Source organism: Chiloscyllium punctatum, chromosome 49 (assembly GCF_047496795.1).
Source record: "Chiloscyllium punctatum isolate Juve2018m chromosome 49, sChiPun1.3, whole genome shotgun sequence".
Taxonomy (NCBI): domain Eukaryota; kingdom Metazoa; phylum Chordata; class Chondrichthyes; order Orectolobiformes; family Hemiscylliidae; genus Chiloscyllium; species Chiloscyllium punctatum.
The window spans coordinates 37,236,223-37,251,966 of record NC_092787.1 but is presented as its reverse complement, the minus strand read 5'-3'; the positions used below and the strand labels follow the sequence as shown (position 1 = coordinate 37,251,966).

At 41.1% G+C, this 15,744-nt stretch overlaps 1 protein-coding gene across 15 annotated transcripts in view; it reads left to right on the top strand.

The window, feature by feature from the left end:
• The window catches only part of exd3 (exonuclease 3'-5' domain containing 3), a 395,662-nt gene extending 381,054 nt beyond the window's left edge, over positions 1 to 14,608 (top strand). For all 15 annotated transcript variants that reach the window (XM_072566231.1, XM_072566229.1, XM_072566225.1 and 12 more), the window contains one exon: positions 13,752 to 14,608. In XM_072566231.1, the coding sequence (XP_072422332.1) occupies positions 13,752 to 14,095 (344 nt within the window). In that variant the 3' untranslated portion in view covers positions 14,096 to 14,608. The remainder of the gene's footprint in view (positions 1 to 13,751) is intronic.
• The last annotated feature ends 1,136 nt before the right edge of the window (positions 14,609 to 15,744 follow it).

Genomic DNA, 15,744 nt, shown 5'->3' with positions numbered 1-15,744 from the left:
TAGTTTATTTGTTTTAATGCAAGGTGTATGGACAGGTAAGGTAGATGAACTTAGTGTTTGAATTCATATACATAACTATGATGTTGTAGCGATGACAGGGATTTGGTTGAGCGTGGAACAAGAGTGGGAGCTTAATGTTTTGGGATTTGGATGTTTTAGGTGAGATAGCGAGGGATGTGAAAGGGATAAGGATAATATCACAGCTGTACTGAGGGATGACACCTTGGAGATATCATCCAGCAAGCCATATGGTTAAAGGTCAGGAATAGAAAGGGTGCAATCACTTTGATGCAATTGTACTACAGGCCTCTGAACAGCCAGCAGGTGATAGAGGGACAGATTATGGAAAAATATAAAAACAACAGGGCTGTTGAAGTGACTGATTTTAACTTCCCATGTATTGGCTGGGACTCACTTAACACCAGGCCCTTGGACGTGGGGGATTTATTTGGTGTGTCCAGGATGATTTTTTGAAATACAGAGGAACCTCGATTAGCCGAACGACATGGGCGGGCACTATTTTGTTTGGATAATTGATTATTCGGTTAATTGATTTCCTCTGGGGCTCGGAGTTTTCTATGGAGCCTGCTCCTATTCAGGAGACAAGACAGCAGCACACCGCGGATGGGTCCCTGACCCCCACCCGCCCCCAACCCCATCCGCCCCTACCTCGCCGCCCTGCCTGCCCCCAACCCCGTCTGCCCCCACCTCACCCCCCCAACCCCATTCGCCCCCACCCTGCCCCCAACCCTGTCTGTCCTCACCATGCCCTCCCCACCCCCATCCGCCATGTTGATTAGAGTTCAGGATCAGCATGTTTCTGTGAAAATAAGAGATAAGGAGAGCAAGACCCGGAAACCTTGGATGACGAGTGAAGTTGAGAGTTTAGTCAAAAAAAAAGGCATACATAAGAGTTAGGAAACTGAAGACAGGCAGCGTTCTTGAAAAATATAAAAAAAGCAGGAAAGAATTCAAAGAAGAAGTTAGGAGGGTCAACAAGAGCCATGAAATGTCTTTGACAAACAGGATTAAGAAAAATTCCCAAGACATCTTATACAAATATAAGGAGCAAATCAAATACAAAGGAGGGAATTTAGCTGTGGAGCTAGAGGAAGTTAGTGATGTCCTTAATGAATACTTGCATCGGTATTCACAAATGAGAAGGGTATGGTGAATATGAGTCTCCAGAGGGGTACATAGATATTCCAGGGCACATCAGTGTTAAAAGAAAAGGAAGAGGTATTGGGTGTTTTGAAAAACATTAATGTAGACAAGTCACCAGGACCTGATGGGATCTATTCCAGAATCCTGAGGGAGGCTGGTGAGGAAATTGGTAGGACTTTGTGTTATGAAGTCATAAGAATATATGCTCACTTTAAGATAAAAAGTATTTTTGAATTTTAAATTAAATTTAAAGTACAGCCAAGCTGCCAGAACAGAACAGCTAAGAGTCAGGCTATTCTAAACTAGATACACATTGAAAATGGCTGTTAAATGGATATCTGTGTTTTGTTTGCTGTTTTGACAATAATTCAAATTTAACCAATTAATTTAAATGATGCCCAGGATACTAAAACCCAATTGCGTTTGAATTTACTGTATTGACAACATCAGACCAATCAGAGGGAACAATGTTGGGGGTGTAAAAAACACAGGCAGTTTGAAAATTGATAAGAACAAGTGCAGGAGAGCCGAAGAGCAAAGGCCATCCGAAGAAATAAATATCTTGCTCTCCAAGAAATTTCAGAAGGCACTATTTATCAAACAGGAACATGCTGTTTCCTGTAAGAAAGAAACACTCGCAGTAAAAAGAAAGAAGATGACCAAGAGAGAAGACAGCAGAATCAGAAAACAAGAAGGAAGACAACATAAGAGACTATGTGTGGATTTGAGATTAAGTTAATGTAATGTTTAATAATTGTGTTATTGGAACAGCATATTAATGGCATTATGTTCAGTTAAAGGATAGTGATTAGTTAGGGGAAAGAGTGTTTGGTTTGTTAATAATTTTGTTTAGTGTTCTCTATTAGAGTTAGGAAAATAAATTGTTATTTTTCTTTAAATAGTGGAAATTAGGAGTTTTCTTTGATTCACTCACACATTTAGCAGATAATGAGGTGAGGTGAGCTTTTCTGGATGTCTTGTTTTAATTAGCAGAAGTGTTCAACCACCATGGCATAGCGCTTGTATGAAATTTTTGTATCCTCTTTAACCACAGAAGTCCAAGAGGACAGAATAGTCAACATTGCTCCTTTGTTTCGAAGGGGCAGCAGAGATAATGTAGTAAATTATAGGCCAATGAGACTTACATCAGTGGTAGGGAAGTTATTGGAGAAGATTCTTAGGGACGGGATTTAATCCCGTTTTGGTTAGCACTGCTGCCTGATAGGCCGAGGTACTGGTGTTCAATTCCATCACTGGGTGACTATCTGTGCAGAGTTTGCATCTTCCTGTGTCAAAGTGGGTTTCCTCCCAAAGTCCATGCTAAAGGACACTCTTCAGAGTGTCAGTGATACTTAATGGGCCAAATGGCCTTTATCTGCACTGTAGGGATTCTGTAATTCATTTGGAACAATCTGAAAATATTAACACTAGATAGCATGGCTTTGTATAGGAAGGCCATATTTCACAATCTTGATTAAGCTTTTTTGAGGAAGTGGCAAAGATGATTGATGAGGGAAAAGCAGTAGACATTATTTACTTGGCCTTTAATCAAGCTTTTGATAAGGTTCCATGTGGTAGACTAATTAGTAAAGTTAGATTATATGGGATTCAGGGTGAGCTTGCCAATTGGATACTACATTGGCTTTGCGGTAGGGACAGAGAGTTGTGTTGGAAGGTTGTTTTTTGGACTGGGGGGGTCTGTGACCACTGGTGTTCCACAGTGATCAGTGCTGAGATCCCCGTTGCTTGTAATACATATAAATGATTGGGAGGAGAATGTAGGTGTCCTGATTAGTAAGTTTGTGGATGACACAAAGTGGGAGATGCGGATAGTGAGGAGGATTGCCAGAGGATACAGCAGGATGTAGATAGGCTGGAGACTTGGGCAGAGAAGTGGCAGATGGAGTTTAATCCGGACAAATGTGCGGTGATGCATTTTGAAAGATCTCATGCTGGAGAGAAGTGTGCAGTAAATGGCAGGACCCTTCGTAGCATCAACATACATTGGGATGTAGATGTCCATATCGACAGTTCCTTGAAAGTGGCAACACAAATGGATAAGATGGTCAAGAAGGCATATAGCATGCTTGGCTTCATCAGTTGGGGCATAGAGTATAAAAATTGGCAAGTCATGTTGCAGCTGTGTAGAAGTTAGTCTACATTTGGAATATTGTGTACTAGTTCTTGTTGCCACACTACCAGAAGGATGTGGAGACTTTGGAAATGGTGCAGAAAAGGTTTTAAGGGTATTAGCTATAAGTTTACAGAATTATCAGAGGCATTGGTAAAATAGATAGTCAGAGTCTTTTTCCCAGGGTAAAAATGTCAATTACTAGGGAACATGTAAAAGGGAAAAGTTTAAAGGAGTGAGAGGCAGGTTTATTCCATGGAGGGTGACAGTGCCTGGAGTGCACTGCCAAAGAAAGATACAATCATAGAATTTAAGAGGAGTCTTGACAAATACATGAATAGGCAGGGAATAGAGAGGAACAGACTGTGTAGAGACAAAAGGTTTTTAGTTTAGAAAGGCATTGTGTGAGAGCAATTTTGGTGGGCCGAAGCACCTCATCCTGTGCTGTACTTTTCTTTGTTCTTTGAATTGCTCTGTGCTTCCATGCTCAGTCTTTTCTTTATTATGATCATGTTGGCTTCTGCTTCACTCTGAATTCTGCTTCTAATACCTCAATAAATACACAGAAATGCATAGGCATTTACTGAACAATTTGCTGTACTGGACACTGCCTGCATTTGTAATCTGTTGAAACTCAATGCAGCCTTGTCTTCTGTTTCCTCTTGTCTCTGGCATTTTCTGGTATGCCGATTCTAGTAGCTACTGGCAGTACCCAGACAATAACACTCAATTAATCATTTTTCCTGCTTGACCATATGAGGCACTACACAGTAGAGGGACGGGTCTCCTTTTCCTTTTGAACCTGTGTGAGGATCTTTCTTAATTGAATGACAGTACCTGCAGGCAAGCTGTAGCAGCAAAGAACAAGAACCTGGGGAGATCCAGCAACTGGAAAGGTCTTTGATTGCAATAAGTTCAATAGTCCAGAAGGCAGTAGGACTCACATCTTTCAATGTTATTTCGGTCTTAAATCTCTAAATTGTCATTGTATTCTATGATTGGTCTAAAACATTATTTTCCAGTTGTCAGGTAACAAGATGGAAGTTTGAAAATTGTGGTAATAGCTGCAACCACTGAGAGCTTGTGTATCTGTGGGATAGAGCAGAACCGTGAGAACCTTCAGCTCTGTCACAGTCTGAGCAATCACTTGAAACCAGCCACAACACCACATGAAAGAGCTGAGAATATCTGCACTGACTGTGTTCTCAGCTTCCTCCACCCTTGTTCAAATAGATCTCTGCACTCCTGAGCAGGCTGCAATCCACCAGCTATTCACTATGCTTGGTGAAAATCAGCCATCAGTGTGGGAGGAAATACTGTATAGATTCATCTCAGTCATGTTAAAGGTACACTCCATTCCTCAGCCATGTAACTTGCTCTAATGTTCCCGATATTCTGTCCTCTCTAACTACCTGTGGGTTTTATGCTTGGATGCCATGTACCCTCATACTGAGAAGGAGTTCACCATAGAGTCATTATGGCACAGAAGTAGACCACTCAGCCCATCAATTCCATGCTATAATTTGTTTAGTTTTGCAGATCATCACGAAATGGCAATCTTGAGAGACTTGAAGCTAACAGGTTCTTCACAGGAGACTTTACTGTGTTTAGGGGGAGCTGCTGTTTTTCAGAGTGGAAACCGGCATAACAGAAACATTGACTGTACTGACTCTACTTGTCAAATGCAACTTCTCACAACCTTATAAAACCGCAAATATTTCACAGGTATTTCCACTGGTAGGAAAGGTGTGTCATTTTCACACAGAACATTCCTTCAAGTCTAGCTCATATTACATGAGCAGGGAACTTCTCCAAAGTCTTGGACTGACATTTGTAACAGAGTTGCTCCAGAAGTCGTACCTCATTCAGTAATTGTAATGAGCTCTGTTGAATCAGAAATAGGGGATGGGTTTCTCCTTTCACTGAAAGGTTTAAGGATTTTCTAAATGGTGACACTTCACAGTGCTATATATTGTGACATTTCCTCTCTGCCCTTGCACCTCATTCAAGCATAGCACAGAACACTCCTTGTGAAACCCTTGAAAGCACTACACCTATAGCTGTAGGCACAGACTGTTAATCTCTTTACAGTTTATTTTGTTTCCCTGCCTTTCTCTGTTAACTACTCACTGGGACTGGGCCAGTTGTTGGTAATTCTTCTGGCTCCACTCCAATAAATGTTGTCCATTGATTCTAACATGAGGAGCACCAGTGTAAAGCCACACATGCCCTCCTCTGAGTTCTACATTTCCCAGGGAAATTATCTGACGTAGGAACCTGAGTTCATTTTCTTTTCCTTCGGCTGATAACAGTCACATTAAGGGGAAGGCAGGAGTGGGCAACAGGAAAACAGGCCTCTCCATTGTCACAAGAATATATATCTCAAAATGAATTGAAAAGATATTGGAGAAGGAATGGAAGATCCAATTGTTGTGATTCATGTTGGAACCAGGAAGAGGTCCATTTGGGAGGCTTTCAAGAGGTGAATTAAAACTCAGGAATTTGAGATTTAATATTTCTGGATTATTCCTAGAATAATGTGCAAATTGGCATAATGATAAGCAAGCTCAGTTTGCAGCTGAGAAAGTGTGGGAAAGAGGAAACCTATTTAATGGAACATTGGCACCAGTACTGGAACAGAATCATGGGATTATTATGATGCAGAAGGAGGCCATTGGTCAATTGTGCCTGCATGTCTCTATTATGTAGTGTTCATCTCCTGCTTTCTTCCCAAATCGCTGCACACCATTACTGTCCAAAAAAACACTCAATACTTTCGAATGCCGCAATCGAACCTGCTTCCACCATATTTCCAGGCGTTGTATTTCATACCCTAACTACTCACTGTGTTAAAAAGTATTTCTTACATCACACATGTTATATTCGCACATCGCTTTCAGTCTATGCCCTCTCATTCGTGTTTGTTTTATGAGCAGAAACAGCTTCACCCTATCTATTCTGTCCAGACCACTTGTGATTTTGGGCATAGTATGTCATACTGATCCCATTAATAGTGAAAGGTTTAGAGAAAGCAGAATTATTAAAATGAATCCAGGACAGTTTTTTTTAAGCCAGTAAGTAGCAGGCCCTAAAGAAAGTAAGCAGTCCTAGTCTTAATTTTAGGTAATGAAGCTGGACAAGCAGTTCAAGTACCAGTGGGGGAGTATTTTGCAGACAGTAATCATAGCTCTGTTAGATTATGGAGTTCAATGCAGCTAAATGTGAGATGATGCATTTTGGGAAGAATAACAGGAAGACAGAGTATTGGGTCAATGGAAAGATTCTTGGCAGTGTGGATGTGCAGAGAGATCTTGGAATCCATGTACATAGATCCCTGAAAGTTGCCACCCAGGTTGATAGTGCTGTTAAGAAGGCATACGGTGTGTTAGGTTTCATTTGTAAAGGGATTGAGTTCCGGAGCCGCAATATCATGCTACAACTATACAAAGTGCTAGTGCGGCCACACTTGGAATATTGTATACAGTTCTGGTCGCCATATTTCAGAAAGGATGTGGAAGCATTGGAAAAGGTGCAGAGGAGTTTTACCAGGATGTTGCCTGGTCTGGAGGGAAGGTCTTATGAGGAAAGGCTGAGAGACTTGGGTCTGTTCTCATTAGAAAGAAGAAGGCTAAAAGGGGATTTGATAGAGACATACAAGATGATCAGAGGATTGGATAGGGTAGACAGTGAAAGTCTTTTTCCTAGGATGATGATGTGGTGTCTATGGATTTTAGTAAGGCGTTTGATAAGGTTCCCCATGGTAGGCTACTGCAAAAAATATGGAGGTATGGCATTGAAGGTGAGTTTGGCATGGAGGTTTGGATTAGGAATTGGCTGGCTGGAAGAAGACAGAGGGTAGTAGTTGATGGTAAACGTTCATCTTGGAGTGCAGTTACTAGCGGTGTTCCGCAAGGATCTGTTTTGGGACCATTGCTGTTTGTCATTTTTATAAATGACCTGGAGGAGGGGCTAGAAGGTTGGGTGAGCAAGTTTGCGGATGATACGAAAGTCGGTGGAGTTGTTGACAGTGAGGAAGGATGTGGCAGGTTACAGTGGGATATAGATAAGCTGCAGAGCTGGGCAGAAAGGTGGCAAATGGAGTTCAATGCAGGTAAGTGTGAAGTGATTCATTTTGGTAAGAGTAACAAGAAGATGGGGTACTGGGCTAATGGTCAGATACTTGGTAGTGTGGATGAGCAGAGGGATCTTGGTGTCCATGTACACAGATCTCTGAAAGTTGCCATCCAGGTAAATAGTGCGGTGAAGAAGGCATATGGTGTACTAGCTTTTATTGGTAGAGGAATTGAGTTCCGGAGTCCTGAGGTCATGTTGCAGTTGTATAAGACTCTGGTGCGGCCGCATCTGGAGTATTGTGCAGTTTTGGTCACCATACTATAGGAAGGATGTGGAGGCACTGGAACGGGTACAGAAGAGGTTTATCAGGATGTTGCCTGGTATGGTAGAAAGATCGTATGAGGAAAGGCTGAGGCACTTGGGGCTGTTTTCATTGGAGAAAAGAAGGTTTAGGGGTGACTTGATAGAGGTGTTCAAGATGATTAGGGGTTTAGATAGGGTTTCCACATATGGAGTCAGCTATTACGAGGGGGCATAGCTTTAAATTAAGGGGTGGTAGGTATAGGACAGATGTTAAGGGTAGATTCTTTACTCAGTGAGTCGTGAGTTCATGGAATGCCCTGCCAGTAGCAGTGGTGGACTCTCCCTCTTTATGGGCATTTAAACGGGCATTGGATAGGCATATGGAGGATAGTGGGCTAGTGTAGGTTTGGTGGGCTTGGATCGGCGCAACATCGAGGACCAAAGGGCCTGTACTGCGCTGTATTTTTCTATGTTCTATGTTCTATGACATCAGCTTGTACAAGGGGGCATAGCTGCAAATTGAGGGGTGATAGATTTAAGACAGATGTCAGAGGCAGGTTCTTTACGCTGTGAGTGGTAAGGGCATGGAATGCCCTCTCTGCTAATATAGTCAACTCAGCCACATTAGGGAGATTTAAACAATCCTTAGATAAGCACATGGATGGTGATGGGATAGTGTAGGGGGACGAGCTGAGAATAGTACACAGGTCGGCGCAACATCAAGGGCCGAAGGGCCTGTTCTGCGCTGTATTGTTCTATGTTCTATTCAAGATTGTTATGGAGAAGAACAAGAATGATCCTGAAATCAAAGTTCTCTTCTGGGGAAAGCTGATTTTAATAAGGCCAGATACAGTGAACTGGATAAGTAATCAGTTTCAGAACAGTGGGATGTATTCAAGAAAAAATATGGACAGTATAGGGCTAACATGTTCAAGTAAAGAAAAAAAAGAGACCATCAAATCCTCTGAACTCTGAATATCAAGGGATATACAGCACTGGAAAGAAAGATAAAGGGAGGCTTATGGCAGATAACAGGTGCTCAAAGTATCAGAAGTCTTAGAGAAATATCAAATATGCAAGAGGGAAGTTAAAAAGGAGATTAGGAAAGCTGAAAGGGGACATGAAATGATACTGGCAGATATAATAAAGGGAAATCTAAGTTGTTTTATCAATACATTCGGGTAAATGGAAAGCAAGAGAAGGAGGGGTTGGACCCATTAAGGACCATGGTAATTTGTGCATGGAGGCAGAGAATGTAAGTAGGTTCTGTCTAAATACTTTGGGTCAGAGTTGAATGAGAAGGGCAATATAGATATGGAAATCAGGGAGAAGGAAGTAGTATGGACAGGTTCTGAGTGGTCTGGCAAGCTTAAAAGCAGATAAATTTCCAGCGCCAGATTACATGTATCCAAGTATGAGTGACGTAAAGAAGGAAATAGCAGGTGTGCTTGCAAAAATTTTCGATTACTCTCTGGCCACAGAAGAGATGCCAGAGAACTGGAGGACAGCCATTATTCAAGAAAGGAGCAATGGATAAACGAGGAAATTACAGGCTAGTCAGTCTAACCTTAGCAGGAAAACTATAGGAAGCAACTCTGAGGGACAAAGTTAATCTGCATTTGGAGAGGCAGGAATGTTGTGGAGGGAAGGGAGGGAGTGAGGGCATGCATGTGAGGGAGAGAGAGTGTGTCTCACACACACACACTGTCTCCCTTACATGCATGAACACACATATAAGTCTATGGGGTGAATTTGCACTTACAGAATTGTTTTTGCAAATACATTTTGTTTTGTTCAAAAAGCAAACAATCTGTAGGCAGGTCAATCCATGTGACGTTTTATAAATTTCTACTTTGGAAATTGAACCGGTCTGACTCAAGATTGGGATACAGACTCTAAGCTCACACCTTTACTGCATTCTAAAATAGGAAAGACTTAACAGCAATCTAGGTTTGTTCAATATATCACTTTGGTTGTACGACACGGTGATGTTTTGCTACAAATTCTGTGTCCTCTGATCCTGCTCCACCAGCTACCTGATAATGTGTGATTTTTAACTTTATTTTGTTGTCTCCCTGTAAGACCACAGCACCAACATCCACATCAGTTGCATCAATAGCCACGTTGAATGGCTTTGCTTAATTAGGTGAGGCTAATATTGGGGCAGTGGTTAACACAGCTTTCAGCTGACAAATGCCTTCTGACAGTCCGCTGTTCACTAAAACTTCTTGTCTTTCTTTAGCAGTTCAGTGAGTGGAGCAGCCACATTTCTAAAATTTGATATGAATTATCAATAAAATCCACTCAATCCCAGGAATCATAGTACTGCATTTTTTGTCGATGATATGGGAAACTCCCCAGTAACTTTAATTTTCACATTCCATGGAGCCATTTGTCCATGTCCAATAACATGGCCCAGGAAGGTGACTTGGCCTTTGTCAAATTCACTTTTAGCCAGGTTTATCATGAAGCTTACCTTCCAAAGTCAATTGAATAAGTCTGATAAATATTGCAAATTTTCCTTCTATGTATGACTAAGAGTCACTAGGTTATCTATATATAGGTAAAAACAATGACTGCAGATGCTGGAAACCAGTTTCTGGATTAGTGGTGCTGGAAGAGCACAGCAGTTCAGGCAGCATCCGAGGAGCAGTAAAATCGACGTTTCGGGCAAAAGCCCTTACAATTGGGTAATCCAGTAATGACCTTATTGGTTTGTATCTCAAATGTGGCTGGTGTATTTTTCATACCAAATGGCATGACTTCAAACTGGTATAGTCCATTCGGTGTTCCAAAAGCCAAAATTGTCTTTGCTCTTTTTCGACCAAGTTACTTGCCAGTATCCTTTGAGCAAGTCGAACTTTGAAATATAAGTTGCTTGTCCCACCTTTTCAACACAATCTTCCAAATGCAGAATCAGATATGCATCTGTTTTTGTAATGGCATTGAATTTGCGATAGTCCACACATAATCGTTGGGTACCATCTGGTTTTGGCACCATTACTATGGGTGAGCTCCAGTCACTGTAATTCACTTTGATTATGTTGTCTTGGAGCATGTATTCAATTTCCTTTTGAACCCATGCCAACCTTAGAGGGTTATGCCTATAAGGATGTTGCTTAATCGGAACAGCATTTCCTATATCTATTGTCATGCATAATTAAGTTTGTACTTTCAGCTTATTTCCACATATCTCCCCATTCGATAGTAATAATCCTTTAGGTCATTTCAATTTTCCTCTGTAAGGTAACTCAATAATTTATCCCAATTTTTGACAACTTCCTCATTGTCCAATTTAATTTGAGAAATGTTCATTTCCACATCCTCTGAACTTGGTTCTTCGCTCTGTTGTAACCAATAACACAGTCTCCAAAGGCTTTCTTTCTCTGTCAAAATACCTATTGAGCACATTCACATGTCACACTCTGTGAGATTGCTTTCCCTCTGAAGTCCTTATCAAATGGTTCACCTCATTCAACTTGCTTTCGACTTGATAAGGTCCACTAAATCTTTGCCTTTACCACTGAAAGTAACACTCATACCTTATCTCCAATAGGTTGATTTCTTGTCTGCTTCTTGTTTCATTATATGCTGTGGCCCTTTTAAATACTGCCTAGCCAACTCCCCTGTTCTATTTAATTGTTCCCTAAAATTCAACACATAGTCCAAATATGTGGACTCTGAATCCTGGCTTATCGATTTCTTCTAAATCAATTTTAGTGGACCTCACACTTCATGCCCCAAAACTAATTCAAATGGACTGAATTTGGTTGATTCATTTGGTGCATCTCTGAACGCAAAAAGTACAAATGGAATTCCATTATCCCAACCATCTAGGTAGTCTTGACTATAAGCCCTTAACATGGTCCTTTATGTCTGATGCCAGCTTTCTAGCATTTCCTGCAATTCTGAATGGTACGCAGTGGATTTGAATTGTTTTATTCATAAACTATTCATAACGTCTTTGAATAATCTGTGTCCTATGATCCTGCTCCACTAGCTACCTGACAAAGGAGCAGCATTCTAAAAGCTAGTGCTTCCAAATAAACCTGTTAGACTATAACCTGGTGTTGTGTGATTTTAATAAATAAAATAACAGTAAGGAGGACAACAAATGTCACTAAGGAATAACAAATACACAGGGCAAACGGTTTACATTTCAAGGTTTTAAACAGGATTGGTTACCCTCTGCAGACTTCCCAAATATAACTTTCCATAGCTTTCTTAATTTATAAACCATTCCTATAACCCTTGATTCCCTTACTACCTCAGTCTTGAATATACAGCCTTAACAGCCCTAGTGAAGAACAGGCTTTGTAAAGGGTAGGTCACACCAAATGAATGTGATCCAATCTCTTGAAGAAGCAGCTAAAGCAGTGAACAAGGGAATGTGTGAATAGTATTTCATAACAACATTCTAGCTAAAAGTGAGGCTCAGAACTGAAGCAATTTATTGACTTGGTTAGGAAATTGTTTGAACGACAGGAGACAAACACAGGGATCATGGACAAAATGTAACCAATAGTGTTTTACAAAAATCTAATTTGAGATCTAAACCTTTCTCTGTAGTAATTAATGAATCAAATGTTGGAATAGAAAGCTATTGAAAACACTCTGTGTACTTGTGCTGATACCTTGTTGTTATGAAGATGTAGGAGTAATGTACCTTTAAGAGAGTAGAAAAGCTAGCAAGGACTTAAAGAAGCACACAGAGTACTGGAAAATTTAAATGTAACATTTAGTCGAACAGCTAGATTAGCTGGGTTGCCTGGATACAGAAACAAATTCAAATTCGGCCAATCAGTGTAAATTATGCTCCAAGATACCAAACTTCAATCAAGTTTGAATTTAGTATTTTGACAATATTAAAACCAATGAAATGATCTGATGCTTTGGGGTATAAATATCAGACATTTTGAAACAGTTAGCCAGAACAGCAAAGAGAACTGCCAAGCACCAACAACAACAGAGAGACTGCCTATAGAAATATCTGCTCTCTTAAAGGTACCTTTATCTATCAATGACCTATGAAACAGAATCCCTAACAGAGAGGACAGAGGCAAATACAGAAGATACTTGGCAAGCTGACTGGTTTTGAAATGTTATTTTTTTGATAAAGTGTAATTGGGATGTTTTATCGGACCACTATTGTAGAGGGGAAGGTAAAAGATAGGTTTAGATAAATGAGTCGTAAGTATGATTCGGAGATGCCGGTGTTGGACTGGGGTGTACAAAGTTAAAAATCACACAACACCAGGTTATAGTCCAACAGGTTTAATTGGAAGCACACTAGCTAGTGTGCTTCCAATTAAACCTGTTGGACTATAACCTGGTGTTGTGTGATTTTTAACTGAGTTTTAAGTAGTTATTAGTTAATTATTCTCTGTTAGACTTTAAAAAGTAAAGTTAATTTTTACCTTTAATAGTGATTTTTGGGATAGTTCTTTGCCTCTTGAATGTCAACAGATTACAGCATGGGTTAATTCATTTCTGTGTTGTGGGTTTAAATCAGCAAGGGGTGGAGGCGGGGGCGGGGTTTACCCAGTGTTGTAACATGGGGTCACCGAGCAATGATCAAGGAAAGACACCCTCGCTTGTCTGATCCAAGGGTTCTAGTGCCTCCGTTAGAAAAAAAATGCTGGAGATTTGAAATCAAAACAGAAAATGCGAGAGAAATTCAGGAATGGCAGCATCTGATGAGAGAGAAACATTTGAGTTGGCATTTCAAATTGTTTCTTACATAGTAGCTCAAACATTGACCTGACTGAGGTCATCTCAACACCCAGTCCATGAACTGCATTGGATCCAGGTCCACAAGAAAGAAACTGTCCTCTTTCTGAAGCACAGAACAGGGTGATAGCAGATGCAGGCTGGTGTAGATATGTGTAAAGTAACTGCGGCATTCCAAGGGGAGCACGTATACAATTAAAAACCTGTTTAGTTTGAGTCATTAATAGGCCATCTTTGAACTGCAAGATACTGGAGTGTGTGTGAGGTTCTTGTGTCGATTAGTGCTAATGTTTGAGAATCTCCACCTTCAAATTGTTTCCCTTTGTTTTGTGTGCCCTTTTTTTTCCAGATCTTCCAACTGCAATGAGAAGCTCCTCCAGTGTGGACCAAGCTGTGGTATCTCCACAGACAGACGCTAGCAACTGCTCGGGTCAGGCAGGCAGATGCTCATACAATCCCCGCTGTCTTTGGGCAGATAGGTCTCGACTTGACTTGAAGACACTGAAGTTTACGAGTGGTGCAGATTTGCAGGTGGAGACTGTTCCACCTGGGATCCTGGACAAGGTTGACATATTTTACTGCTGCGTTTCATGTGGCAAAGTGTTCTGGGAAGGTTCTCACTTCAACCGAATAGCATCCCAATTCCAGGAGGTGCTCCATGTGACTGACAAGAAGACATTTTATAATCTGTGACAGCTCTTGATGTGGTAGTCAATACTGGACCTAGATTAGGCAGAACAAATGACAGCTTGCTCCTTGTCAATGAGGCAGTGCCTAGTTTCGGTGCATTATTTCTCCACGCATTGCAGCTTTTATATTAAGCATACTGTCGACGCCAGTCTGGAAAATGCATGCTGAGGTTATGTTCAATCGTTGCTTCACTGACTAGTGAGACATACCAGTTACTACCTCTCCCCATCTGACCCTTCGCCTTGCCACTGACCCTGTTCTTGTCCTGTCACTGACTCCACTTTGCTATTGCCGGTGAGAAAGCATCCGTTCTGAAGCTGCTGCATGTCATTCTAGTCTGCATGATTGTTTTAATAATTGTTAATGGCCATAGAGACTGTGTTTTGAATCAAAAACTGCAAGATCTCAAAGTGATTCTCTCAGTCTTCGGCTAGCAACGTTCAGGCAGCTCTATCTTTTTTTTAAAATGAGGTTTCCTGTATCACATTTTACATGAATAAAATGGACATTTGCCAAGCTGCTGTGCTGCTTGTTACTACTGAAATAAGAGAATAGAACTGCCATAACATAACTTGCATTGCTATAAATTTCAGTTTAAATATTTCAAGAAAAATCCTAAACAGATGTAAAGAACATGATATTTCACTGAATATTTACAGGACAGAGATGGTCTGTTAGTTCAGCAAGGACTGCTCACCAAGTTCCTCCCCACCACTATTTCCCTCCAGCCCTGCAATTCTTTATATTCTGAAAATTACCCAATTCTCTTTTAAATTGTAACCATTGTAACTGGTTCCTTCACATTTGTGGACAGTGTATTCCAAATCCAAACCACTCTTAACAAAAACAAATTGTTTCTCCTCATATTCCCATTGCTTCTGCTGCCAATTACCTGAAATATCTCTGGTTTTTGATCATTCCACCAATGGTAGCAGAATTTTACAAACTGTCCAGACCCCTCTTGATTTTGAACACCTCAATCAAATCTCCTCTCAACTTTCTCCCACAAGGAGAACAGCTCGGCTTCACCCATCGATTCATGTATCTTAGATTAGATTAGATTACGTTACAGTGTGGAAACAGCCCCTTCGGCCCAACAAGTCCACACCGACCCGCCGAAGCGCAACCTACCCATACCCCTACATTTACCCCTTACCTAACACTACGGGCAATTTAGCATGGCCAATTCACCTGACCTGTACATCTTTGGACTGTGGGAGGAAACCGGAGCACCCGGAGGAAACCCACGTAGACACAGGGAGAATGTGCAAACTCCACACAGTCAGTCGCCTGAGGCAGGAATTGAACCCGGGTCTCTGGCGCTGTGAGGCAGCAGTGCTAACCACTGTGCCACCATGCCGCCCACTTTTGTATCTGCCTATCATGCCTAACCTTGCTAAAGTCCATATAGCCATGGATCACCCTGCCCTCATCAATCATCTTTGTCACTTCCTCAAAAATTGAATCAAATCTTGAGACCTGTTCTTCCCTGCACAAAGCCCTGCTGCTTATCACAAATAAGTTCATATTTTCCCAAATGTGGGTAAATCCTATTGCTAAGAATCTTCTCCAATAATTTCCCTACCACAACATAATGTTGACATAATAGGATTATCCCTGTTGCCATCCTTCAATAAAGGAACAACGGTGGG